This window comes from Ostrea edulis, chromosome 1, assembly GCF_947568905.1.
Source record: "Ostrea edulis chromosome 1, xbOstEdul1.1, whole genome shotgun sequence".
Taxonomy (NCBI): Eukaryota; Metazoa; Mollusca; class Bivalvia; order Ostreida; family Ostreidae; genus Ostrea; species Ostrea edulis.
The window spans coordinates 83,009,600-83,037,510 of record NC_079164.1 but is presented as its reverse complement, the minus strand read 5'-3'; the positions used below and the strand labels follow the sequence as shown (position 1 = coordinate 83,037,510).

Sequence of the window (27,911 nt, the reverse complement as noted above, 5' to 3'; positions counted from 1 at the left end):
ATTTCAACAGAAGTATCAGTCTTTTCATTTAGTAAATTTTGTTTTCGAAACAACCCCTACATCGATGGTTATTGAATGACTCCGTTATTCGAATCAAATTTCCCCCAAACTTCCGAAATGGCTGTAAATGTTGCCACTTTAAGGGGGCAACTACACCGTACCTTCACAATTAGCACTGAACAAAAACAATACAAGCAATAAAAATTACCAACACAAGTTTTGAAATTCACGGATTTATGATAAAGAAAGCTGGCAAACAGTTCTGTGTTATGAAAACAACTTATAACGTGATCAAGAATTGCAGGAAAAGTCTTAAGGTTAATTTGTCTATCTCCGTGGCTCAAAGCAAGTTCTATATAGTATAAAACCAAATTAGGATCCCATGATATCGCAATATCTATATACATATGCATTTGCGTTTTGTACCATTGGGTACTTGGAAAATTCTGATGATGACAGATTAAGATAACGAACAGTGATCAATCTCATAACTCCTGTAAGCAATAAAAAATAGAGAGTTGGGCAAACATGGACCCCTGAGTACGATGAAGAATGCATTTTGTTAAGTGATGGTTGCCCTTTCCCAAACAGGGATAATGCTTTGCTATAGGTGTCGCATGATAAAAGGCTTCCGATTATCTGTAAAATTTTGGAGAAGGGACATACACAAATGCTAGATAGAAGTAATGTTATTGATGATAGTAATACGATCCGCAGAAAACCGATAGTAATCACCGCAATAATCCTTGTCCAGGTGATAAACCAACTGATTGGCGTAGAAACGTCCGTAATAAAGTTTCTGAAGACTGACCCGGACAAATTGCTTACTAGAAAGATTGCAAAAATTAGCAAAAACTCATGATTCATTAGAAAAAGATTCGTCAAAATAGATCGAATTGAATTGATAACCATCTTTTCTGAGAATATGAAAAGAAATCGACATAGTACAATACACACATGTAGTTTTCAAAAAGCATCAATTAAAAATAACAAAAGATGCTCTGCATTGAAGATAACACACCTCAATAACGGGCCTGATTTTTGAAAGTATGCCAAGATTGATCTGAAGATATATCTTAGGACAAATCTTAGGAAAACTGTAAATCAAAATGTCTTAGGATTGTCCTTTGAAAATGGGACAGGATTGTCACAAGATTATCATATTTTTAAAACCATTTTACAGATGAAAAAGTATTATGACATTAATTTTCAAACAAAAAAGTGAAGTTACCTTTAGTTTAATAAATAGAAATGGGGAAAAAATCCAATTCTAATTTAATTCCGGAAAACAATAATCATTTATATCAATTATCTTACATGGTAATCTACTTCAGTTGCATGGGATTTTAAAAATGATCAATTATTACACTGTGAGGTGAAAATAAATAGTTATAGTTTTCTTCTTGAATTTAGAAGTAAGACAAACAATATCTTCAACTAAAATTAATTAACTAAAATGAATATACCATTATTGTGTGTTAATAATTGTTTGGCGTTTGTTTTTACGTAAGCACATTTACCCTTTCTATTATTTGCTTGTTTACATGTGAATAAAGACGCACAGATGGGAACGTACACGAATATCGTTATATCAATGACAATTCATGGACAATGGTTAAAAATTAAACCCGACAAACATTATTCGTGCTTTTCCGGAATTACTTTAAGCATGTCCTAAGACCATTCTAAGACACTACTCAGTCCTAAGACACTTCCGACAATGGATACTTAACTAAACAATAAAGCGCAAATGTTCACAAAGTTTTGCAAGAACAAAATACACAAACGATACTTTAAGATATCAAGAAAACTATGAAAGCATATTAGGGCCACTTCACAGGTAACTTGAAAAGACCCGCACAACATCCAGTTTGTACCTGAAAGATAGAAATAGAAAGCACCTTTATATCAATTCTGAGTTATCCCGTTATGATACGAGTTTTATAAAAACGAATGATCAGCGGTACCATTATGACATGAGTTCTGAGACCTTAACAGCCCAGTTTTAATCCCTTCTAAAATGTGAATCAGTTCTTTATATTTTTGACGCAGTGTTTAGTTGTTTTATTTTATAATATCAAAGGCAAGAAACTTTGATATTCTAAAAAGTAAAATACATGTAAAATCAAATTCCTAAAGTATTGGAATGGGATTGGTAACTTTCATTGGAAACTATTTCTTGCTGTTATCAGGCCCCGATTTCACGAAATGTTCACGCTCAGAAATTTTCCTGTTCATAATTTCAAAGATACGAAATCGTCAAGGAAGTAATTCACGTTGATATAAAAAAAGCGCGAAATGTTTTAACACAAGCTATTTACCGTATTGATTAAATAAAATAAGCTACGTATTTTATTATAATTCCTAGTAATTGATATGATTTATAGCAAGATAAAGATATAAATTTAACGTAATGCTAATTGATATTTTTTAACAACGAGCTGAAAATCCTTCGTTTGGTTAAGGTCAAGTCTAGCCATAACGCAGTAACTTGATGCTTACATTATAAACCACAAATCAATCAATACTATAAGAAATGTTCACAACAAAGCATAACAATCTTAGTAATATACGAGTACATATAGATATGTTATATGAATAGCCATATAATCATATCATTTCATGTTTAAGGATCATTGTCATATTATTCATTTAAACTACTTATATACATTAAGGCTGGAATTATTTGGTCATAGATATGTCAAATGCTGTCTGACATGTTTCATACCGATTGTTAGGCCGTTCTTGGCACACTGATTTTGACTACGGATAATTCCGTTAACCTGATCAGGATATAGGGCTCACGGCGGGTGTGACCGGTGGACAGGGGATGCTTACTCCTCCTAGGCACCTGATCCCACCTCAGGTGTGTCCAGGGGTCCGCGTTTGACCAACTCTCTATTTTTTTATTGCTGATAGGAGTTATGAGATTGGTCACTGTTTGTTATCTTCACCTTTCATACTGCATGTGTGGTCAAACTGGATGCTAATAATACATTACTTTATCTTGTCGATAATACAGAAACTTCAACAATGTATTATCATGCATTATTTGTAAACATCAATATTAACTTATTTCTGAATAAAATATTGTTTAAATTAAACTACTTCAAATTAATTACTTTTTTATGACGAACACCTAAGGTTTATGTTCACCATACGGGTTCCCAAAATATATACTCGTATTTCCAATCGAAGCAATGTACATGTAAATATTACTATTTACTTTCTGACAATATTCAATAAACATTCACTTCAGAAACAAGTCATTAATGTTTTGCAATTGATTTGGAATCTCATATAAACCGAATGTACAGACAATTTTAAAAGGCAATAGAAATGTACATATGCTTGTAAAATTTACATCTATCTAGCCTGTGGTGTTTGTTTTTTTTTGACGAATGCAAATGTAATTTTAGATTTCATGTTAGCAAATAGTGGGATCAATAGAAATGAGGCACTTCACATGCAGCTGTCGTGCTCACATTGGAACGAGTGCAGAATTCTCGACTGGACGTAAAGCTTAAAAAATGAAAGAAAGATAGAAAAAAGAATAGCAAGACGAAAAGACCAAGCTAGACAATTGTTATACATTGTATATTAAAATCACCTACAATTGTCGTATGATGTGTATTAATACGGTATAAATCATGTTAATGGACTGTAAACCAATTCATCAGAGTTTGTTATAAAATTAAAGGCGTATCAACATCCTATTTTCCTTTTGAAATGTTATCTTTAGAGGTTGATATACATAATTCTACAATGATTTGCGAGTTCAGCTTTGAGCTTGAAGATTCATTTAAAACAAATCAGTCCACATGCATTTCAATTTGTTGCAATATTACCATTAGAAAGGATTGTAGATATCTGAACTATGTCATGCAAGTCGTTGGTTGGTATTACGTCACATCCAAAATATTTCACTCATAATGAGACGTCACATGTTGTAGGCGAAGTCCTAAAAATTTAGACATAAGCTTTGCACTTAAAGCCCGAGCAGTGACGGTTCTTTAACGTGAAAAACACCTGTCGTGACATGGAACTTCTGTTTTTAAGGTCATGTCCGACAGACCCGTGATTCTCACTTCCGATGCCGAGTGTTTAGCAAAGAAACAATCACCACCTATGCTTATATTGACGCGGTCATGGCACGGACGGGGCTCGAACTCATGACCTGCAGGTTACAAAGCAAACGATCTACCATTGAGTGCTATGTAAGTGATGTATACCGTATTTGAAAATTTGGTGACTCCAGTTCGTATATCTCCCCATCTAGTTGCGCTATTCTCTTTGTCATTGACACATCCTGATCTGCGTCTTCTTGATTTTCAGATAATTCCACACTGAGTTCTCGGGCATGTAAAACATCCATCACACTACTTAAATCGTCCTGAAAATATAAGTAAAACAAACTAAACAATGACATGTAGACTGTTTTATATAGACTTTCTCTGTATTAATATGGACCGTGACAAATAAATGAGCGTAATTTGAAATGTTGAATTATATGACATGTCAATTGTTGCAATATCTGAACTTTTGCATTTGTACTGCATAATTTTCCATTTGCACTGCATGATTTTTCATTTGTATTGTACAAATTCTTTGATAACTTTCCATTTCTATTTTATATTTTCCAATTTGTATTGTTTATTTTCTATTCATATTGTATAATTTTCCATTTGCATTCTATAATTTTCCATTTGCATTCTCTCTCTCTCTCTCTCTCTCTCTCTCTCTCTCTCTCTCTCTCTCTCTATATATATATATATATATATTTCATTTGTATTGTAAATGTTGTCATTTGTTTTGTATTTGAGGGATTCTTTATTTAGATTTGTTACGAAGGATTTCATTAGTCAACGTCCCTTTGAAAACATTTCACCGAGACGTCACCAGCTGTACATATACTTTAGGTGAAGTTTCAGAAATCTAGGCCAATGCTTAGCGCACAGTCCGGCAGTAATGGATGTTCGTTAATGTGCCAAAGGTCACAAGCAAAAAACCTGTGAGTCTCACTTCCAAATGCCGAGAGTTTAGCGAAGGAGCAATCACTACCTATATATGAAAGGTGAGAAAAACCAACAGGGATCAATCTCATAACTCCTATAAGCAATACAAAATAAAGAGGCAAACACAGACCCCTGGATATACTAGAGGTGGGATCAGGTGCCTAAGAGGAGTAAGTATCCCCTGTCGACCGGTCACACCTGCCGTAAGCCCTATATCCTGATCAGGTAAACGCAGTTATCCGTAGTCAAAATCGGTGTGCCAGGAACAGTCTAACAATCGGTATGAAACACGTCAAACAGCATTTGATCCAATGATAGGTTGTATTTGCAACCTAGATCGTTATAATAACGACCATAGAATTTGTAAAATGCTGACTTTAAACGAGACTGTTGAAACCCCTGAAACATCATCTTGTTTGTCAGTAGCCTGTCTCGATTTAAAACGTTATCATACGCAGAACAAACTCTTGCGTATCGAATATCAGTTGTGAGACATAAACACCATATCCAGATGGTAATTGAAGATTGCTACATACAAATGGGAGGTAAAGGATGGAGAATCTGAAATCGGACCGTTTGTGGTTGAGTTGAGTTGTTAGTTTGCCCTTGATATGAAATATCTAAACAAGTACAAAGCAGATGTGGATGAACATTATTTGAAATCTGTCCAAATATTTTTTTATTAAGTGACCCCTTAGTTTCCCCGACATAAATTAAGTCACAGAGGCTACACTCAATAACGTAAACAACGTTAGAAGATTTACAGGTCAAATTCTCAAGTCAAGAATAAAAAAAAATAACATATAGCGGTTTCTTTTTGTGTTAATACATTCACACCCTCTCTCAGACCACTCACACAGCATCATCACGAATGAAGTAATTTATATGATACAGGTGTTTAACCTGTGTCTACGTGTCTATGTATCCGCAGTGAAGACATTGTCATCTTCATGAATACTATCACTTAGAACATCATCTATTTCGTCTAACGTTTCCTCCACAAATAGCAAATCGTTTGCTCTAAGCGTTTTAACCTTTTCTCGAAACACATTTACTTTAGGAAAAAGCACTTTATTCCCAACTATCTTTGTCTTAATGTTTGTATTCTTGTATTGCGGGTTGATCTCCCGCATGCTTTCATTCATTTGCACTGGTGTTTGTGGTGTGATGTAAAATGGCAAGGTGCTTTTCTCCTTTTTCTCGTTTTTCCCGCAAAGCTCTTTAAGCCGCAAGAACACGATTGATGTCACTGAAGTTTTGCAGTTTTCCAGTGATGGTTCTAGGTTTATTACCTGACCGGCGAGGTCCGTTGCAATAGATTCTGACTTCAAGCTATAGGCGATCACTAACAAGCTACCGAAGTTTTGTATCAAGATTATCGTTTTCCTCTTCTACCAAATTATGGAATCAAATATTATCTTTCATAGATTTTCCTCTTTCTTGTTGTGTCAATTTCCTACCTAAATTACTACGACTGAATTTAACAATTGGAATTCATTATATTTTTCAATTTTAAAGATTCGGTTTCATATAAGTTACCATCGATAATTTTATTTACCATTGTTACGACAGTGGTATCAATGTTTGCCAGTATATTTCACCAATGGTAAACATTATCTTTTTGCGTTGGTGACTCTATCTACGACGTAATCAAAATGGCGGGTATCGCATACACTGTGAAAGCAACTGATTTTGTATCACATTTTTTCCCGTTAAGTCGTCGTAGACATAATCTAAAGACAATTTCAAACATGTTGCTTCAAACATGTTCTTGCATAGACGGAAATGGGTTTTAGGACATCAAGTGTACCTCTGGTATATCCGGGGGTCCGTATTTGCCCAACTATATATTTTGTATTGTTTAAAGGAGTTATGAGATTTATTACTGTTCGTTATCGTCACCTTTCATGGTATAGTAATCTCCTCTAACTATTTTGTCCAATGATCTATATACACATGGTGTTTTACAAGAGAATATACATCTTCGCTAGCCAAGGGTTTTCGGTCCACTCCGCTCCGTATTTATGGTCCGAAAACTCTTGACTAGCGAAAATGGAGACAATGATCTTTAGAAGAAAGTAATTAACAGTACTTAAAAGTGAAAAACATGTTTTTAAACGCATCCTCTTGGTGCAAAATTATTCACAAAGATAAATATGAACGTGTATCTTCGACATTTCGTACTAACTGATCAGCTAGTGGTATACTAATGGTACCATTGTTGGATTTCTCACCATTTGTAACCCAAGCTCGCTCAGAGTATACAAGGATCCAATGGTACCAATGATATATACTTATATCACATATTTGCCATTGGCAAATCAGTGATGGTACCATTGTGTTTAGTCTGAAAGCACCCATTGATTGTCTTCATGTTGTCGAGCCTTATATCTCACTTTATCATCTAGACCATCTTCATTCTACAAATCCTTCTGCATGTTATTTACCTATTCTTACAGTGTATTGAAAGTGTCCATCTTTGCCGCTATTGACCGTAGGCTGGTGTCAATTACAGACATGCGGTTTAACTCACCAATCACTGCCTACGGCAGAGAGGTTAAACCAAGATTTCATGCGTGTGATGAGTTTTAATCTTTCATCATGGGAGAATAATTAATGCCACAAAGTCGATTATGCAACACAAATGACTGAAATTGCACTGTCACGTGCAAATATAAATATACTCACCTGTGCAAATATTTCATATATCCCAAAATCGACAAATTACCTTTTTCGATCTATAACACGAACATCACGGTCAGTTACCATGTGATTTTTTTTTCTTTGAACTTGTGATTCTTGATAAAATCGAAAATACAAAATGATACTTTGAAATCAACAATAGATAGATAAAGGATGACGGACAAATTTCGACTGAAAAAATTCAATTGCACTTTCAATGCAAGCAGATTAAATGAAATGCTATGTGACAGTGCAGTATAGAACACAAACTTCAGACTAAATGAAATGGTATGTCACAGTGCAGTATAGAACACAAACTTCAAAAACGGAGTGTTACCATATACGTCGCTCCAAAAAAATGCTTCAAAAACTCTCGTACAGATACGGATTGAATCGTGTCGAATAAAAGAAGACAAGAAAACATTGTTGGTTTGGGAACAAACATTCTGGAGGCGTCTACCAGGACCTTCCCATTATAGATGCTATGACCGTTGAGCAACAACATGTCCAAGAACTTCCGGTTATAGATCACTGTAATTCATAAAAGGTTTATTAAACAAGATGTGTTTGTGAAACACAAATGTCCCCAATAATAGCCAGCTCCAGAGATGGCCAATGTCACTAGGACAAATATCTTGGTACCAGTAGAAAGATCTTGTCAAAAGAAATACTCATGTGAAATATCAAAGCTCTAATATTTACAATTTAGAAGTTATGGCCAATGTCTATTCTTTAAAAGTAGATCAAACTCCAAGGTCAAGGTCACAGGGTAAAAAATATTGATACCCACGGAAAGGTATTGTCACAAGGAATACTCATGTGAAATATCAAAGCTCTAGCACTTACTGTTTAAAAACTATTAGCAAGGTTAAAGTTTCAGACAGAATGACAGACAGGACAAAAACAATATGCCCCCTGATCTTCGATCTCGGGGGGCATAAAAATATACTTTGAAAATAGTATGTTCTGTTTAAAATGTTATCAATATCTCTATGGTAGCTAAAATCAAACATTTTTATGTCTGCAATATTTAGAAGAACTGGACAAGTTTAATACCGCAAAGCTTTAGAAAGATTGACAAAATACAGCGTTTGTGATTGGCATATGTTAGAGTCAAATTATTTGACATCAGAATGAATCTAAGTGCGGACGACTTTGAAAACAATTATTTAAAATTTTAGTTTTTAAAGTGAAGTTTAATGCGCTGTGCAACCATATGTAATATGTAGATGGTGCTACCGTTAGGTAAAGCGCAGGTACGTATTCATTAGAGAATCTGGAATCTTTCCAAGCCGTTATTCTCTGTAACACTTAATATTGTATATCTTGAAGTACAGAAGACAAGACAAACGTATCTATGGGTTAGGTCGGACCACACATTCTTTCGATAATCCCGCCAACATAGCCTTTGCTAATAAAATGTAAATTCTTAATTAAAAGAACTACAAAAGAAGAACTCTGTTGTAAAATGAAGATCGTACAATAGAATTAAAAACTCTCTCTCATTCCCTGTCAAGATGGATATAATGTATGTGATAATTCCCTTGTATTTTTCATAGAGAAAATTAAAACAATATCACATCACATAGAATTTTAATTTTTAGCCCACTAATAATTCCAACGTTTGCATCTTAGTAATTGAAAAATTGAAAATATTTTATTATAATGTAGATTGAGGTTGACTAATTACACCCCTCCTCACCTACAACTTTTTATTGGTAGCAACACATCGAAACTCATTCAAAGACCGGTGATTAATGAAGGTGATCATGAAAATTTGGTGTCAAACTAATATTATATCTCTTCATTAAAGTAAATACCAATTTGATGTTTGGTGGTTGAATCTGTCCACCTTATCGATGTATGACACACGAACCTTATCCTAAAATAGGAGGCAATAGGGGGTCACAAGATTTCAAGGCCGGGTATACCAAGGTTTTGAAACTGGAAACTTACCGTTTGCAATTGCTTGTTTTAAATACGGAAAAATCAAAGGTTTTGTATTTTCTGTTCCACAAAAACGAACTCCCTATTTAAATCCGTCACTTCTTCCGTATCATACATGTACCTTCAAGGCATAGACTGTGACGTCACACATTTTTCGTTTTGCCACTGTTACGATTGATTATACATTGGGTCTAATGTGGCGCACTTTCTGAAGACCACATGACTAGGATGAAACAGAAATAATCTACAAAAGTCATAATCCCAGATGAATGAGATGTAGCTCTGAGAGATTAAAAGAAGACAGTCGTTACGATTATGGAATTTATTCTATTTTGAGGATAAAAATCACAGGACCTGTGTGTAGACTCCAATTCCGCAGAGCTCACTATGTAATGCTTATCTGACGTTCAAATGTGATATAATATGTAAAGCATTGATAATTATTGAATACTGGTCGTACATTGTGCAGATTCTAAAGCATTGTCAGAACCGTCCTAAAGAACGATTGCATGTCATTTTGCAGCTGGTTTATGCAGATATCATCTTGAATTAATTCTGTACTTGAACTGAAGAAAAATGATACAAGAGATGAACTCGAGATCATCAATTTAGCCTGGGAACTAAATTTGGTTAAATCCGACAAATTTGATTTTTGGGTAGCCATTTTGTAATGGCGGCCATTTTGAAACATTTGAAAATTCAATGGAATGAAATACTAATGCTAGAAATAAACTGTGAACTCTGAACTGCCCCAGAACCAAAATGTCATAGATATTTTAACAAAGTGAAATATTTCGGTGTATGGCGGCCATTTTGAAAATGGCGGCTCATTTCTTTGACTGTGGAAATGTACTCGGAGTCATATTACATGTACCATAGAAATAGTAGGTCGCAACAAGGGAGGTAATACCATCATGGGAAATCTTAGATAGATTATTTTGTATATTTACTTCTTCCGACATGGGGAGGTGTTCGGGAACATTTGTATTGGTATCCCAACACAGTCATAGCTTGTATTACATGTAATACTATATGCAGGGGTATGTCTGACAAGTTTGACGTTCGCGCTGAAGTATTGCTATAATTAATGAGGGAATTGTAAGAGGAGACTGACATGGTTCTGGCTCTGCTACATTGGGTATGCTGCGGTGAGGTGTTGGTGATGGTCGACCCTCGGATTAACATTGTTTATATTGTTACACGCCTGTATATGCCAGGTAGCATAGTGAAATCAAAATTTCAATCCGATGTTTCACGGTCGTCTGCTTAATTGTTACCTGGACGCAGTTTTACTTAGGTATGATTTGCTTTTTACGGAAAGTCGTGACGTGTGTTTACATGCACAATTACTTGAAAATTCATGGGTGCTTTAAGGCTGGCGTACATCTACACGCAAGTTTCATAACTGCACGAAAATATCAGATAAATTGATAATTAATCTGCAATAGATATCATCATCATTAAATCATTATTGGTTGTGACAACATCCTAATTCTACTAAAAAGGGAAACATAAAGAAAATTTCTTCAGCACAAGGGCATACACCAAATAAAGTAAGTCGTTATCAAAGAGATTAAATGTATTTATCCCATCTTACTTTAAGAAACGTTGTGAAATCATGCCCCTGCACAAAACCAATTTAGTGTTAATTCGTTATCAGTAACCTAAGTCATTCTACATCTCTGTTAACCATTTTCACATCATAGGACTTCAGTATGCAATTAGTGACTTTGAAATAAACGTTACTGCTTTTATCTTTTTAAAATACCAATTGCATGAAAGGTGAAGATAACGAACAGTGATCAATCTCATAGAATTAATTATATCTGACTTTAACTTAAATGTACGGTTTCTATGTAGACCGATTTTTAAAGAAACAATTAAAACTCCGGAAACACCAATCATTTTTCCAACATTTGATATTGAATTTTATGAAATGTCTTCATACACTAAAATAGCATACATGGTCATATTCAACTTGTAAACATCATAGCTAACATCACTTGATTTGAATATCATAAAGTATCTAAAGCATAGACGTCTTCTGAAATGTATAAATGCATGCTCAATAATGCACTATTCAGAAAATCTTTACTAGTTACCATTGTTAATTATCAAATGGAAGAAAAACATAAATATAGTACATTTATCATATTGTCTTTGCTTTGATCAAGTTCTATTTGCAGGTGAGTCAAATCGGCTCTGCTCAAACGTGTTGCACGCCAGAGGACCGCGTGATCTGAGGAATCATTATTATGCAGGACACAGGTGTAAATATTCTATTGCAAATGAAATTAAAATAGATTTCTAAAGTTGAATAGGTGACTGGTTATTACCTGTATCAGAAGTATAAGAAGTGTATCCAGTGAGCTTTCTATCAGCAACAAAGATCTCTGTCTCGTTGGTCTCAGTGTTACGTCGCTCGGTGACTCTGATATATGAATACACATACAATCATATATATCATGTATCATATAATATATATATATATATATATATATATATATATATATATATATATGTGTGTGTGTGTGTGTGTGTATGTATGTATGCATGTATGTATGTATGTATGTATGTGTGTGTGTGTGTGTGTGTGTGGAACGAAAGGCGAAGATAACGATCAGTGACCAATCTCATAAGCAATACAAAATAGAAAGTTGGGCAAACACTGACCCTGGATATACCAGAGGTGGGATCAGGTGCCTTGGGGAGTAGGTATCCTTCCTCAACTGTCACATCCGCCGTGAACCCTATATCTGATCAGGTAAACGGAGTTATCCGTAGTCAAAATCAATGTGCCAAGAACGGCCTAACAATCGGTATTGTGGATCTGTATATTAATGGCCGTGATAGTCTCCTTATATCATAACATATGCAAGATTTTATGCCATCCAATGAAATTGAAAAATAAAGGCCCAAAACATGGTGAAGGATATTTGGACAATAGTGACAATATGTGATTATGATAAAAAGTGACATTTTAAATCCTGAAATGCATAAGTTTTCATTCATCTTAGATCATTATGATATAATATTGTTATTCACTCAGGGAAAATGTTGATCATATTTGCTAAACAACGTGGAATGTTGATTTCCTGTCTCAAAAACTTGCTGTTATAAATTTATTCTTAACATTAAGTAGATAAGTGCTCTATACTTGTGAATTCCACAGAATGTCCATACCTTCACAACGTATCATGAGTATTGTGGGTATTTTTTAATCCACAAAATGGTAATACTTACGATGTTTGGAAGGTGAGTTTGGCATTGTAATGGTATTGTGCAAGAGTTTCAAACAGGAGCACCCACAACGCAACAACTTCAAACCATGAAATAGAAGAAAATTAACTTCATTGAATATTAAACACTCCTTTTGTCAGTTTTATTTAAGTGTATCATCCGTATGAATAACACTTTTAGCGGTTTTCATCCGCCAAAAAACCCAAACATTACCAGCTCGCCAAAATTGTCCAATATACGATATCCAAAGCAGAATCAGTGAACACTGGCATATTCTATTATCATGTGTTATATATTGCACAGCAATAACTATTTCATCCATTCTTCTAATGCGCAAAACTCTTATTCGGATATTGTTCTTGTGTCAATAGCAACTGTAGATCGCAATCACTCATGCCAGCGTTATTCATAGCAGAGATCGATTGCCTCTACGAGTGGTTTATCACAGCATCTACATGAAATGTGAAGATAACGAACAGTGTTCAATTTCATAACTCCTATAAACTCTGAACTGTGTATGTACAATACGGCTAGTTCACAAATATCATGCACATTTGATATAGTTGTTTCTTTGCAAATCAAAACGTATTCCCGTTGTTCTCAAAATATCGTTATAACTATTGCAATTGATGAAATAAAGTGAAATTTTATGATAATGAAATATTCATGTTAACAACGCCATCAAGAATGAAACTGATGGCTCTATGACTTATATATCGTTTAAAAATTATGATCAAATACACATTTAGTACATATCTCTCCCGCATTATGACAATAATTCATCCTTAACAGAGCGTATTAGACACTTACTTGTGTATCGGGATCGTCCTAGCCAGCGAAAATTCCTATCACCGTGATATAAAACATTGGGAAGGAATCCATAGCCAACTCCTGAACACCCGAAACCAACATATTTACCATTGTTATGTACAGCCATGAGGGGGGAGGTCACGGTTCTACCTGATGAGAATTTGAACAAAAATGACATTTTCACTATACGAAACCACACAACGACTTGCTAAGTAAAAACTTCGTCACAAACCATATTCTATTCTCTAAACTGCTTCTCGGAAAATTATAAATGAATGCGTAAACTAACCCTACTTACATTATATCGTATAAAATGAGAAATTATTTCATTGTTTTCCATTATTTTTGTGATGATTATCTACACTCATTGTGAAACCAGATGGATGAAAGTAAAATATTGGTGTCTTCTGTTTGCACAGTCTCTGTCGGTATATATACCACATCATTTTGCTGCTGCATATGAACAATAGTAAGATGGCAAGATGACATTTAACGGAAGACGGTAGACATACTCTGCAGAAAAATTTTGAATGCGTGACTTTCACCATCTAGCAGAAAGATCACCAGTGTTTAATTCCAAACCCTGATGACCGTGTAGCGACGGTTTTTGGAATGCGTTATATACGGAACAGCTCTCATCTAAATCTTTGAAATATCATATCTGTGAAAATACTAAATGATCTTATGAAGTCTGTAAATAGCCTACCAATCAAGAAATTCAGCAACAATTATTTCACTGATTTCTCTATCAGGTTAAATACAAAGAATCCCTATCACTATAATAAACATAGATCGATATTAATAGTATTGCAACACACTGTATATAATATGATATCTTTGATGATACCATTGACATTTTCAGGAAATTTAAGATCTTTAAACATTTACTAACGTCTTGAGGACCTTACCTTGAATGACGTGAAGAGCGGTCGTTAGAACGTCCCGCGAACCTGTGCAATTTCTCGACCAATGACTTGCCGATCCTTTTTTGATATTGTAAGAATATTGTAATATTAATTGGGAGTTCGTTACGTAAATGCTGCATGCAGAAATATCAAATCCAGAATATAATCACCATAACAAGAAAACACTTTTACCAGTTGGGATCAAGCCGAATGGAATGTTCAAGGGAGATAATGCTGCATTTGGGTCGTTAATATCAACGCCTTGTTCCTTCTGTTTCTTTCTCATCAATGCGTTAAGCACTTCGTGGTATGTCCCGTCACCTCCAAGTAGTATGATCCTAAAGTTAAGGTATGGCATTGATGGGAAATTTATCACGATACTTTTACTTGCGTTATGCAAAATTAAAGATATCGAACAGTGATCAATCTGATACAAAGCATAACGAATACTAAATTGAGAATAGGGGACACACGGAGCATTGGAAACGCAAGTTCTGGAAGTTATAAAACTTTTTTGAGTACGTTTTCATACTCAAACTCCTTTCTTTAAATCGTACTCATACTCAAAAGCGAACGCTATAAATCTTTCATAAAATTATTCTCATACCCACATTGAGTACATGCTCATGATTTTTTCAATATGCTTGCTCAGAGTTGTACTCAAAACAAACATGGTTGAGTTTGAGTACGGTAAAACGTTATAACTTTCAGGTCAGAGCTGGGATCAGATGCCTACGAGGAATAAGTATACCCTGTTGATCGACTACATTTGTCGTGTGCCTTGTATCAGGTAAACGGTGTACTCTCTAGTCAAAGTAAGTATGAACATAACGAACTAAACTTGGTATAAACCCATCAGATATCATTCAACCTAATGCCAGGTTGCATTTACAAATTAGATAAATATAATGACCATTGAATGTGCGAAATATTGGCCTCAAACGAGACTGTTGAAAGCCTTGTACCTTTAACTTATATTTCAGTTGTATGTATTGATTTCACAATATGATTATGCGCAGAATATGCCCTCACGTATCGAGTCAGATGAGAGACATTAACACAATATGCGGGTGATAATGGGGAATTACTCCATAAAAATGGGATGCTCACGATTGAGAATCTGAAATCATCCCTTTTATCATAATGCAAGGTGAAGATAACGAAGAGTGATCAATCTCATAACTCCTACAAGCAATACAAAATAGATAGTTGGGCAAACACGGACCCCTGGACACACCAGAGGTGGGATCAGGTGCCTAGGAGGAGTAAGCATCCCCTGTTGACCGGTCACACCCGCCATGAGCCCCATATCCTGATCAGGTAAACGGAGTTAATGTTGAGTTGTAAGAGTGCTATTAAAGTTTATGTTCAACATTCACAATCTTTGTCATACTTTTGACTGCAAACCTATCTCTCAATCAGACTGTTGCTGTGGCATACAACCAGACGTTTAGATATATCGACGACGTTTTATCTATTAACAATAATCCTTTTCATTGAAATGTCGATTCGATATATCCCTGTGAACTCGAATTAAAAGGCACTATAAAGTGTTCCACATCTGCTTCGTACTTAGATATTTCATTGAACATAGATGGTAATGAAAAACTAACAACTCAACTTGATGACAAACGGGATTGATTTCAGCTTCTCCATCGTCAATTTTCCATTTTTATGTAGTAACATTCCATTATCATCTGCATTTAGTGTTTATATCTCTCAACTGATTCTATACCCACGAACTTGTTCTGTGTATAATCTGTTTTAAATCGAGGCAGGCTACTGTCACACAAATTGATGTTACATGGGTTTCGACAGTCCCGTTTAAAATTAGCATTGTGCAGAATCTATGGTTGATATAATGATCTAATTTGTCTATCATAGGGTCAAATACTATATGACACGTTTCATTTCTATTGTTAGACCGTTCTTTACATACTGATTTTCACTACGGATTACTCCGTTTACCTGATCAAGACGTAGGGCTCACGGCGGATGTGACCGGTCGACAGGGAATGCTTACTTCTCCTAGGCACCTAATCCCACCTCTGGGATATACAGTAGTCCGTGTTTGCCTAATTCCCTATTTCGTATTCCTTGTAGGGGTTATGAGATTGTTTAATGTTCATTAACTTCACATTTTCACTGTATGCAATAATTTTGGCTTGTTCCTTTGTATCTAGGTCATATTGATATTGCCATTGTTAGTTGGGAGTCCCTGTTTCAATTCATACTCAATAATATAATACGTTCTTTAACTGTATAATCCTTTTGCTACTCTCTCTCTCTCTCTCTCTCTCTCTCTCTCTCTCTCTCTCTCTCTCTCTCTCTCTCTCTCTCTCTCTGATTTATTTATAATTTAATTGAATCAGTCTATATCTATACATTGAATTTAACGTATTTTGAAATCGTTTATAGTGATATGTTCAAAATTTAAAAGATAAGTTATTATATCAAGGGATTGCAAATTATTCCACTTACATGTACATGAAGGCATCATATTTGTGTACTCCTATAAGCAGTACAAAATAAATAGTTGGGCAGACACGGACCCCTGGACACACGGGAGGTGGGATCAGGTGCCTAGGAGGAGTAAGCATCCCCTGTTGACCGGTCACACCCGCCGTGAGCCCTATATCCTGATCAGGATTATATCATTACACTCAAAATATATATACAGAAAGTAATATAGACTCACGCATCAGTGTTGGTAAAGTCATAGTTCTTAGTAACATCAATTAAATGTCCCGGATGTTTAGAGACTAGAAATAAAAGAAAGAACGATATGATAATCTACAGATTACGTCATCAGTATTTGATACAGTATAAATATCCATTAATAAAAGTCAAGAAGCACAAAACTCGAATAATTATTTAATGCTATTGATAATAAATATATAATGTGCGAGTTTTGTGTTTCTTGACCTTTATCTATCTATCTATGTATCTATCTATATATATATATATATATATATCTTCAGAAAAATCCTTGCTTAACAATTAAATCAACCTTATTTAGTAGCTTGGAGAATTTCAATGTACTAAAATGATTACACTTACAAATTATGTCCATGGACATTCCAGAAAGTCTGAACACCGGCTCGACTATATCTCTGAAATCCTTCGTGGCTGTACGATTACCCCCCTTCGGGTTGATCATTACCAACATACTTTTGGGACGCTTTGTTTCTGTAAATGTTTCAGAACTGATATTTGCTTATATATTACAGATAGAGGTAAATGTTTCATCAGAACAAAACCTTAAATGTTTCGGAGTAAACAATTTTACCTTTTCCTATCTTCTCTGTTAGATCGTGTTGGAAACGTTTTCTTTGGTCCCCAGACACAACCCTCGATTGCTTCAGTAATGTGTTGGAAGAGCCATGTTCGATTAGCCACACCCGCGTCACTTCCGTTCTCCAAAACCACCCCATGATTTCCTCTTCACAGCCTATGACATCATCGAACCGGTAACTGACTGAAAATAAAAGGACAAGGTAGGATGACCACAACCGAGTCATGTCTGTCCTCCAAACCAATCCTGTCACTTCGCATACTATAACATCATGGAACTGGTAACTGACTGTGAATGGAATTTCTTAATGTTATGCTTCAGTAAATGCACCTCCTCTATTTTCTGTTTGAGTTTGGATTCATGTAATGTACAGTGTATATGATATTGCATATTATTGAGGGTACCATTGTGTTTCACCATCTCCACCAAAGGATGATAATAATAAAACCCACTGTCTATAGCTACCGAGGTAAATATCTTTCATTTGTGTACGTTCATATATCTTACTTGAATTTAGCAAGAAATTATTTTAAAATAAATGTCAACAATATACATATGAACAGTTTATAGAAATTAAGATCTACAGAGGTAGGTTGAAAAAAAGAAAGTTTAATTGTTTATTGTTTAACGTCCTTTGGGTGAGACCGCAAAAACCGAGTCCCCGTCTCACATCTGGTGTGGCACGATAAAGATTCCTCATTGCTCAAAGACCGTAAGCGCAGAGTATAGATACAAATTTTGCAGCCCTTCGCCAGCAATAATGACGTCTGAATATGAGTGAAAGATTCTTGAGTGGGACGGTAAACAATATACAATCAATCAATACAACTTAAATGTATTGTTATCATAATGTGATAATGTATAATATAATATCGGAAGTAAGTTCTTTCTTGGAAACGATCGCCGTGAAAACGTTTGACACACATTTATATGTATGTCTGACATCAGAATTTCAGAACCATTTTAGAAAAAAATAAAGTTCACTAACATAAGCAAGTGGCATCATGTTGTCTGTAAAGACTGTCGTTTTCCGCGTCAGATGTTATAGATTTTATTTGGAGATTTTAATGTGAACCCAGTCTTGCAAAAACCATTTTTAATGCACTGTGATAGCGGTAAGGTGTTTGAAATTACTGGGGTTAATGTCATTTCAGATTTTGACTTCAAATTCTTATATCTATTGCAGTTATTTAAAATTTGTATTTTGTGTCCAATGATAAAGTTGTCGTTTTTTGTGTGGAGGTCAAATTGTACCAACGATCCTGTCATCAAGCTGTTAAAGAGTGATGATACCCCACTGTTATCTTATTCCTATAAAAACACGCAATAAAAAGTAATCCATGGAAAACCAATTAACTGACAACTACCTGTGTAATTATGAGGCCACCAACCTGGACAACTACTATCGCAGGTGACTTCAATATAGCCGTTATAAAACAATACATTATCTACTCAGCGGACCGATAATTGATTTCAAAATAAGCGATATTTCAATATAAGCGATTTCAATTTAACCGATATTTTAATGCAAATAAAATAAGAAACTGAGACTGGGGATTTTGTTTTACTTCAAAATAAGCGATATTTCAAAATAAGCGACTTCAATATAAGTGGAGTAAGATGTAATCAACGTTATTACTTTTGGTTATAACTTTACACGGTAAAGTATTTTTATTAAACAACAAATACATAATTTTTTTGAAAGGGCTATCCTTGATTTTTGAGCAAAATTCTGTTTCCAACCACCCCATTGTGTAAACCTACTAACCATGTACATGTCATCAATAAGAATACCAGATTGACTTTTGACTTTATACATGTTGGCAACTGCTTTCTAGCGTTTCAGTGGGTTTGGCAATTGTGTATGATAAATCCTATGACAAGTGGTTATCACCATATCAATATTTACCCAAATCATTTTAAATACACGGGGTTTTCTTGGAATTTCAACGACACGGTCCGACATTTCACTTTTACAGTCCTGTCATTCGCATTAAGAGTCTGCTTACATTTTCACATAGTCTTAATAGTTTTGCATTGGGGAACTCAAGCATACATGTATAAAATCACATGTAAATACGACTAGGTTTGCCATTTCGAAGCTAACTTCAATAATATATCAGCAAGTTCCAATTTTTTTTTACTCATCAAGAAAAGTATTTGGCACCCAGTAAAAAGCTTACAATGGTTCGTCTTTGAATGGAACTAAAACTCGGTTTTATAGGTGTATATCCGTGGAAAACCCATAATAATTAAGTGTTAAGATTAACACTTGGAGATATTAAAAGTGGGAATGGTTGGGTAACTTTCTGCAAATTTGCATTTAGTACGGTTTGTTCATACTGCCACTAGAAAGTTATCTTCTTTGATTTCAAACACGCTTTCTCGGGATGAGCCAATATTTTGATTTTACAACGCTAACAAATAGCTAGGCAATTTTCTGGCAGGAATTTTGATTGGTTTTATCATAAATGTTTGGAAGTTCAAATATCCTAATTGTTTTATTTCCCCCTGGATCGAAAAGCATTTTTGCAGTTGAATAATTTAACAGTAATTCTAGAATAGATACTAAAGAATGAAAGACTGCACTTTGGATATTTTAGTTAATGTATGGCTGCTATGTGTTTACAGAGGACTGCTCTTCTATATGTATATTAGCATATATAATAACGTTTGATCATTGGGTTGTCATGGAAACGGGGGACTGCTTTCCTACAGGTATATTAACATATATAACTTTTGATCATTGGCTGGCATGGAAAAGGACTGCTCTCATACGTGTATATTAACATATATACCATTTAATCATTGATTGTCATGGAAACAGAGGACTGCTCTCCTACATGCAAGGTGAAGATAACGAACAGTGATCAATCTCATAACTCCTACAAGCAATACAAAATAGATAGTTGGGCAAACACGGACCCCTGGACACACCAGAGGTGGGATCAGGTGCCTAGGAGGAGTAAGCATCCCCTGTTGACCGGTCACACCCGCCGTGAGCCCCATATCCTGATCAGGTAAACAGAGTTATCCGCAGTCAAATCAGTGTGTCAAGAACGGCTTAACAATCGGTATGAAACACGTCAGACAGCATTTGACCCAATGCGAGGTTGTATTGACGAAATAGATCGTTATAACGACCATAGAATTTGCAAAATGCTGACTTCAATCGAGACTGTTGAAATCCCTGTAACATCAACTTGTTTGTCAGTAGCTTACCTCGATTTAAAAACTGACTATACCCAGAACAAGCTCTTGCATATCGAATCAGTTGAGATATATAAACACCATATGCAGGTGATAATGGAATATTGCTACATAAATGTGGGAAGTTGACAATGGAGAAGCTGAAATCATCCCGTTTGTCATACAGTTGAGTTGTCAGTTTGCCGTTAATGTCTACTTTCAATAAAATATCTAAGTATGAAGCAGAAGTGGAAGACTCTGTCGTGTCCTTTATTTCGAGCTCACATGTATATTAACATATATAACTTTTGTTCATTAGTCGTCATGGAAATGGAGGACTGCTCTCCTACACGTATAATAACATCTATAACGTTTGATTATTGGTTCTCATGGAAACGGAGGACTGCTTTCCTACACGTATATTAACATATATAACATTTGATCATTGGCTGTCATGGAAACAGCGGACTGCTCTCATACATGTATGTTAACATATATAACGTTCGTTTATCGGTTGTCATGGAAACGGAGGACTGCTCTCGTACATGTATATCAACATATATAACATTGTTCATTGGTTGTCATGGTAAAGGAGGACTGATCTCCTACATGCATATTAACATATATAACATTTGTTCATTGGTTGTCATGGAAATGGAGGACTGCTCTCCCACACGTATAATAACATATATAACCTTTAATCATTGGTTGTCATGGAAACGGAGGAATGCTCTTGTAATGAAAGTGGTCTCCTATACGTATATTTACACACACACACACACACACACACACACACACACACACACACATACGCACGCACACACACACACACACACACACACACACACACACACACACACACACACACACACACACATATATATGCTATATCACATGTATATTTTCATTTACACATATATTAACATGTGTTCAGTACATGTAGTTGTGAGGATAAAGGAGGATTGTTTTCCCGCAATTTATTTTGTTATGTTTATTATGACTGTTCGACAATGACTATTTTATTATTTGCAATCTCGGCCGGTTGTCATTTGTTTTCATACCATATATGAAGAGTCCAATAAATTGACATTTCATTTTCGTTTGAATGTTGTAGATTCAAGTTCAATGGTTAGCTAAAAGAAATTGATGTTGATCCTTTCAAGAGATAACAGATTTACTCGTAAAATTCACATTATCAAAAATATGGGCGGTCCATCTCCGCACACTCGTGACAGAAGGACTGCCCATCTATTTGATAATGTGAATATTACTCGGATGCTAGAAGATAACCATTACCTATTGTATTTTAGGTTTACTTATTCGAATCTTGCAAACCTTTACCTGTACAATTAAATGACATTTATCAATGCCATGTTCTATGGAGCACCAAAACAAAATCATGTTTTCCCTCAGATGGAATTTTTTAGGCTAAATAAAATCATCTTTTGCGTTAAGAAAATTGATTTAAAAAATTATCACATCAGAATAGTCTTTGAGACTTTGAAAAACATATAAAATACCCAAGTCATGGATCTAAAAATAACCTGTGAACTTTTATGTTAATATTTTTATTCTTAGATTGTTTTTCAATTTCAGTAAATATTTTGAAACATATTTCCTATTCTAGTAGTCTGAGCAGTGGAAATCTCTTTTACCGAAATCACTTCTATATTATTGTTTGAAATTATACAATTGAATTTTCGTTTATTACTCAAAAAGTATAATTTACTATATATGATAAAACATTGTAAAGTAGGAGTACTGATACATTTATTTACAATTTCGAAAATAAGTTTGTAGTTTAAAAATGCGACCATTACGTCATATTCTATCAATTGCTTTTGAAAGTCACAGAATATCATACCATGATTTTTTTCTTCGTCAATACCTTGTAAGATACTATGACTCGAATGATACATTTCTAATAATTCATAAACGGTAAAATATCCTGGTCAGAATTTGGCTTTATATCGATGAAATAAATCATTACTATGAAAATAATTATGTGCATGTTTTGAAAACGATTATCTCCATAATTTTACTCATGCATGATAACAGCAAGACATGTCTCTATAATTATATACTATCGATGGGTCTTCCTTTACAAAAAGAGCAATGACATGAGCAATATTCCTAAAAGATAGGAACATATCTTCTGACAATGTCCTATTGAATAGCATAGAAGGAACGGTGCATTTAGTTGATTTCAACATCTCATGACTATTACAATCTGGGTCAATAGCTTTGTTGACTACAAGTATTGTGATGATATCTACTACTTCTTGTTCGTCAATAAAAATGTTACTTAGAGAGCCACTACTTAAACTGTACGTGTTTAGTAGTGTTTCGTTGGTGTCATCAATTGTGGAAATGGATGAGAAGCACGCATTCAAAGCTTCCATTTTGTCAATATCAGAATACATTGTTATCATCAATTTGTATTGGATATATTTCATTTGATAATTTCATATCAAATGAGTTTTTCATCAACCTTCAATATAACTCACTGTTGCCTTCCTTTGCTTGAATTTGTCTAAGTAGGTTTCAGTACTATCGTAATAATTGAATATCGCATGGTATTTCCATATTATTAACCGAAATGCGAAAATTTCTATAAGCGGACCAATCAGAGTCGTCTTTCGTTTATAATGAAAAGGTGAAGATAACGAACAGTGATCAATTTCATAACTTCCATAAGGAATACAAAATTAAGAGTTGGGCACGCCCTGGAAACAAAAGTGGATGGGATCAGGTGCCAAGGAGGAGTAAGCATCTCTCTTCGACCGGTAACACCCACCGTGAACCTTATATCTTGATCAGGTAAACAGAGTAACCCGTAATCAAAATCAGTTATATTGCAAAGTCGATTTCTCATTCTGATGGGGTTTTTTCCACATGCATCATCGAGTCATGTCATGGATTTTCTCGCGGACAAACTGTTATGGTCTGTTTAAGTATACATTCACGAACACAAGAAAGATTTTCGGATCTGAAATTTTCTGTTGCCAATTTTAAAGTATCTGCTCCGTTGATGATATTAACCCAGTTACAATTTTCGATTGATAAAGTCATTGATTTTCATAAACACATACTGTGTGAGTGCATGCACGATTGTAATTTATATTCGAAATAAGCGAGATGATCTCTAATCGAGGTTTCTATTCTCAACCGCTTCACACGATTGAATGTCTGTAGAGTTCACTATTGGGTCAAGCAGTACTCGATTCCGTGTAGCGTCAGTTATATTGTTTAATAAATTGTGTATGGAAACAATTTCACGGACATTGTGTGATAGTGGAGCATTAAGGAAATGTACATTTAAATCGTCTTCTATGTTTATTTTGTCAGATTATATGCAAACTTTATCTAAACTGCATGAGAGTTTGATCCAAAAAGGGCTGTCGAAATTCGGAGGTCTCTAGACACAGCAAAGATCATAATTACAGGTGCAGTTTTCTATTTCAATACATATACATTCAAGATCGACGTACTCAAATTCTGGGCGTCTTATAGCGCGTATTTCATTTGACATATACATCAAGACATAGGGTTCACGGTGGGTGTGACCGGTCGACAGGGGATGCTTACTCCTCCTAGGCACCTGCTCACACCGCTGGTATGTCCAGGGGTCCGTGTTTGCCTGACTCTTTATTTTGTATTCCTTGCGGGAGTTACGATTTCCATCACTGATCGTTAACACCGCCTACAAAGCAATTTTGTATTTACGGATTATATCATTAAAGTCACCAATAAGTAAGCTATCGTTGCTCACGGAATTATCTAGATGGGTTTCAGTAAAACATAAAATATCGAAGTCATGAACAACAAAATTTAAATGACCTGATTGGTGATTGATGCTTATGATATTCATATGCAAAATGTCAAGGCCGTTTTCAATAGTAGGACCCGGATTCATTTCTATATCGTTGCCAACTAACAAAAGGAAATGTGAAACAAACAATGAAAGTAAGACTTGATAAACACAGATCTAAGCTTAATGAATTTCACACAGTGAGTGAGTAGTTTAAAAATATGCGCGATGAAATGCACAAGACATGTAAATGGCAACACAAAAGATGCTGGTTTTTCGTAAATACTCCCCCTGATGAGTAGAAAAGATCGATTGAATCCCAGTATTGTCCACTTGAGTCACCCATTATTTAGTTTGTGGTACATATATAATTTGAAAATAAGGGGCTGCAATCATTAAAAATGTTTACTGCTAAGGGTTTAACTACTAGTACATTTATTTCTAAAGATTCGAAATAAATTAATTTGGTCGCATGACAAAATGCGCATGAGGTTTGTATATAAGTATTAAGCGAAAGGGTATGGAAGAAAAAAGAGAGACAAAAACACAAGTAGTACAACATATAAAATGAGTACGTCCTGTACTACCATGGTAGTAATGCAATTTAAGATTATAAAGTAAATGAATACATGCAAATAACTGGAAAGCAATTGCAAATAGTCATATAATAACGCGAGTCAAGTGAGTATGCACACAACTCTTAAAGAAATAATATTTGAAAGATGCAAGTAAATTTGAACGGAGGATAATTGTCTTTTAACTCTTTCAGTCAAGTAATACACTTGCGATATATTCAATCATCTTTTTATTGTACCTTTTCGGTGCAATTCAGACGTGACTGTACTCCCACTTAACCAAAGTTTTATAGTAAATTTAGGTTTTAGATGATTAAAAAAGTATGATTTTAAACGATGACACAGAAAAGATTTAACTATGGTAAACCATATTTCCACTGTCCCGGCTAATAGTATGGTAAATTTCATTTAAGCTATCTGCAAAATACAGGTATATCCATCGATGCATAAAGGTGAAATAAGTATTAAGTTTCCTCAGTCAGAGTCAATTGGATTGAATAGGGACTGGTCCATCGATGCGCCAAGATCTATTAAGTTACATCTCTGGGTGCCTCTGAACGCATTAAATTACAAGTCTGGAAGCTTTTGTCATTCCGTGAACAATAACATGCACTTTATCGTAACCCCGTTGTGTTTACCATTGCAAATACGCCACTCTCATATTATAACAATACCTCAATGAATTTTACCATGTCCTTGTCAGGTTTTTCCGTATATCCTTATTGACTCGGAAAGTCCAGACGCGGATCCTTTGTTACGGAACTACATAATCCGATTAAAATTCATAATGAATTTCTATCAATAAACTACTTGAATGATTTTGGTTTAATGTTACCGGGATTTTACAAAGACCGTGTCAGGTGTTTCCGTATACCCTTATTCACTCGGAATTTCCAGACTCGGGTCCTTTGTTATTGGAGAATAATAGCTCTATTGTTTACCCCCCCTCCCTATACAATCCCTTTGATCTTCGATCCCATTCGAATACCCTTAATTACTCGGAATTTCCAGATTCGGGTCCTTTATTATTTTTGCGAACAATAGCTCTATTGTTTAGTCCCCCTATATGACCCCTTTGATCTTCGATCCATCGATCCTTTAAAGGGACTGGTTCACGATTTTTAAACAAAATGTTTTTTTATTTTTTATGTTAAATATTAAAAGTATAACTCATTTAATATACAAAGATAATTATTAACATCTGTCCATTTAAACAATGGAATATGACCCCCCCCCCCTTTCATCTCCGATCCATTGATTACGAGACCAATAGCTTTATTGTGTGCCCACCCCTAACAGCCCTTCTGATATTCGATCCATCGTTCCCGATAACAATAGATTGGTTTCTTATGACTCCCTTTGATATTCGATCCATCGATCTCTTCAATGTTGTCATTTGACCCCTTCTATTAATATTGTTATCGAGAACAATAGGAGCACAAAACAATCTACGATACGCTTCAATACAATATATTGTATTAGATTGGAACACAATAGGACTATTATTTCTATATGTGCCTCATCGTCTTGGCGCCCGTCCAATTCTGACGTCATGGAATTTCCCATCCTTATGTTGCTATGGTTAAGGATGAGGTCATTGGCTCCTAAGAGGAACCGTGAGGATCCCATAGTAAAGTATCTGCGCCAGAATGAGTACTTTTACACTACTCTTAGCAATCTCCACATATACAGTTCCACCCTCTACGTCTAATACTTGCAATCTCCACACGTTCTGTTAACCTCTACATCTAATTTCTAGATACATGTATCTCCATATATTCAATTCCACTCTCTACATACAATGTATCACCATGTTCATTTATTCAGTTCTACGTTCTACACGTAATAAGAAGATATCTCCACATAAATGTATTTACCTTTACTCTTTACATATGATATTTAGATATATCCACATTTCAATTCCCCCTCAACATATCGCCACATATCTAGTTCAACCTTTTATCTCTAATAAGTAGACATCTCCACATTTTCAGTTCCATTCTCTACAACTAATATTCTAAGAGCGGTGCTTAAAGCTTGTAAATATAAAACGCATACACTTTGATTTTAAAAATGCATTTTCGTTGATAACTTATTTCGTGGATACTAATCGGCATAAGTAAAAACAGTAATAGTATATCGTTTTCCACTTCATTTCGTGCTCTACAGAAACCACAAAAACAGCAAACATTTGTGTTTTACCAATGACAATGAATTCAAGTTAGGAAAACATGTACTTACTATCTACATTGCTAATTGTTTCAAACCTCAAACTTTCTTCGTTGATCGTCACTTTGGTATCTACACCATCCACAACCAAATTATACAACATCTTTCAGCACCTACTGTGCAAGAATGAATCGGGTTAAGATCAACACATCGTTATATAACTTTCGTGATCTTATCAGTATGCGTGAAGTGCAGTCCTCGTCATCAGTAGCG

The 27,911-nt window shown here is 35.0% G+C and overlaps 1 protein-coding gene across 1 annotated transcript; it reads right to left on the bottom strand.

Moving 5' to 3' along the window:
• Window positions 1-217: 217 nt before the first annotated feature.
• LOC125678327 (uncharacterized) lies at window positions 218-27,869 on the bottom strand. Its single transcript, XM_056163372.1, has 12 exons — window positions 27,711-27,869; window positions 17,889-18,077; window positions 17,660-17,788; window positions 17,298-17,361; window positions 14,792-14,937; window positions 14,603-14,677; window positions 13,695-13,844; window positions 12,888-12,963; window positions 11,981-12,075; window positions 8,035-8,228; window positions 4,233-4,393; window positions 218-1,877 (listed from the first exon to the last, which is right to left on the bottom strand). Exons 1-12 carry the CDS (start codon window positions 27,799-27,801, stop codon window positions 1,835-1,837), a joined length of 1,413 nt encoding a protein of 470 aa, XP_056019347.1. The 5' UTR covers window positions 27,802-27,869; the 3' UTR covers window positions 218-1,834.
• Between the last annotated feature and the right edge of the window lie 42 nt (window positions 27,870-27,911).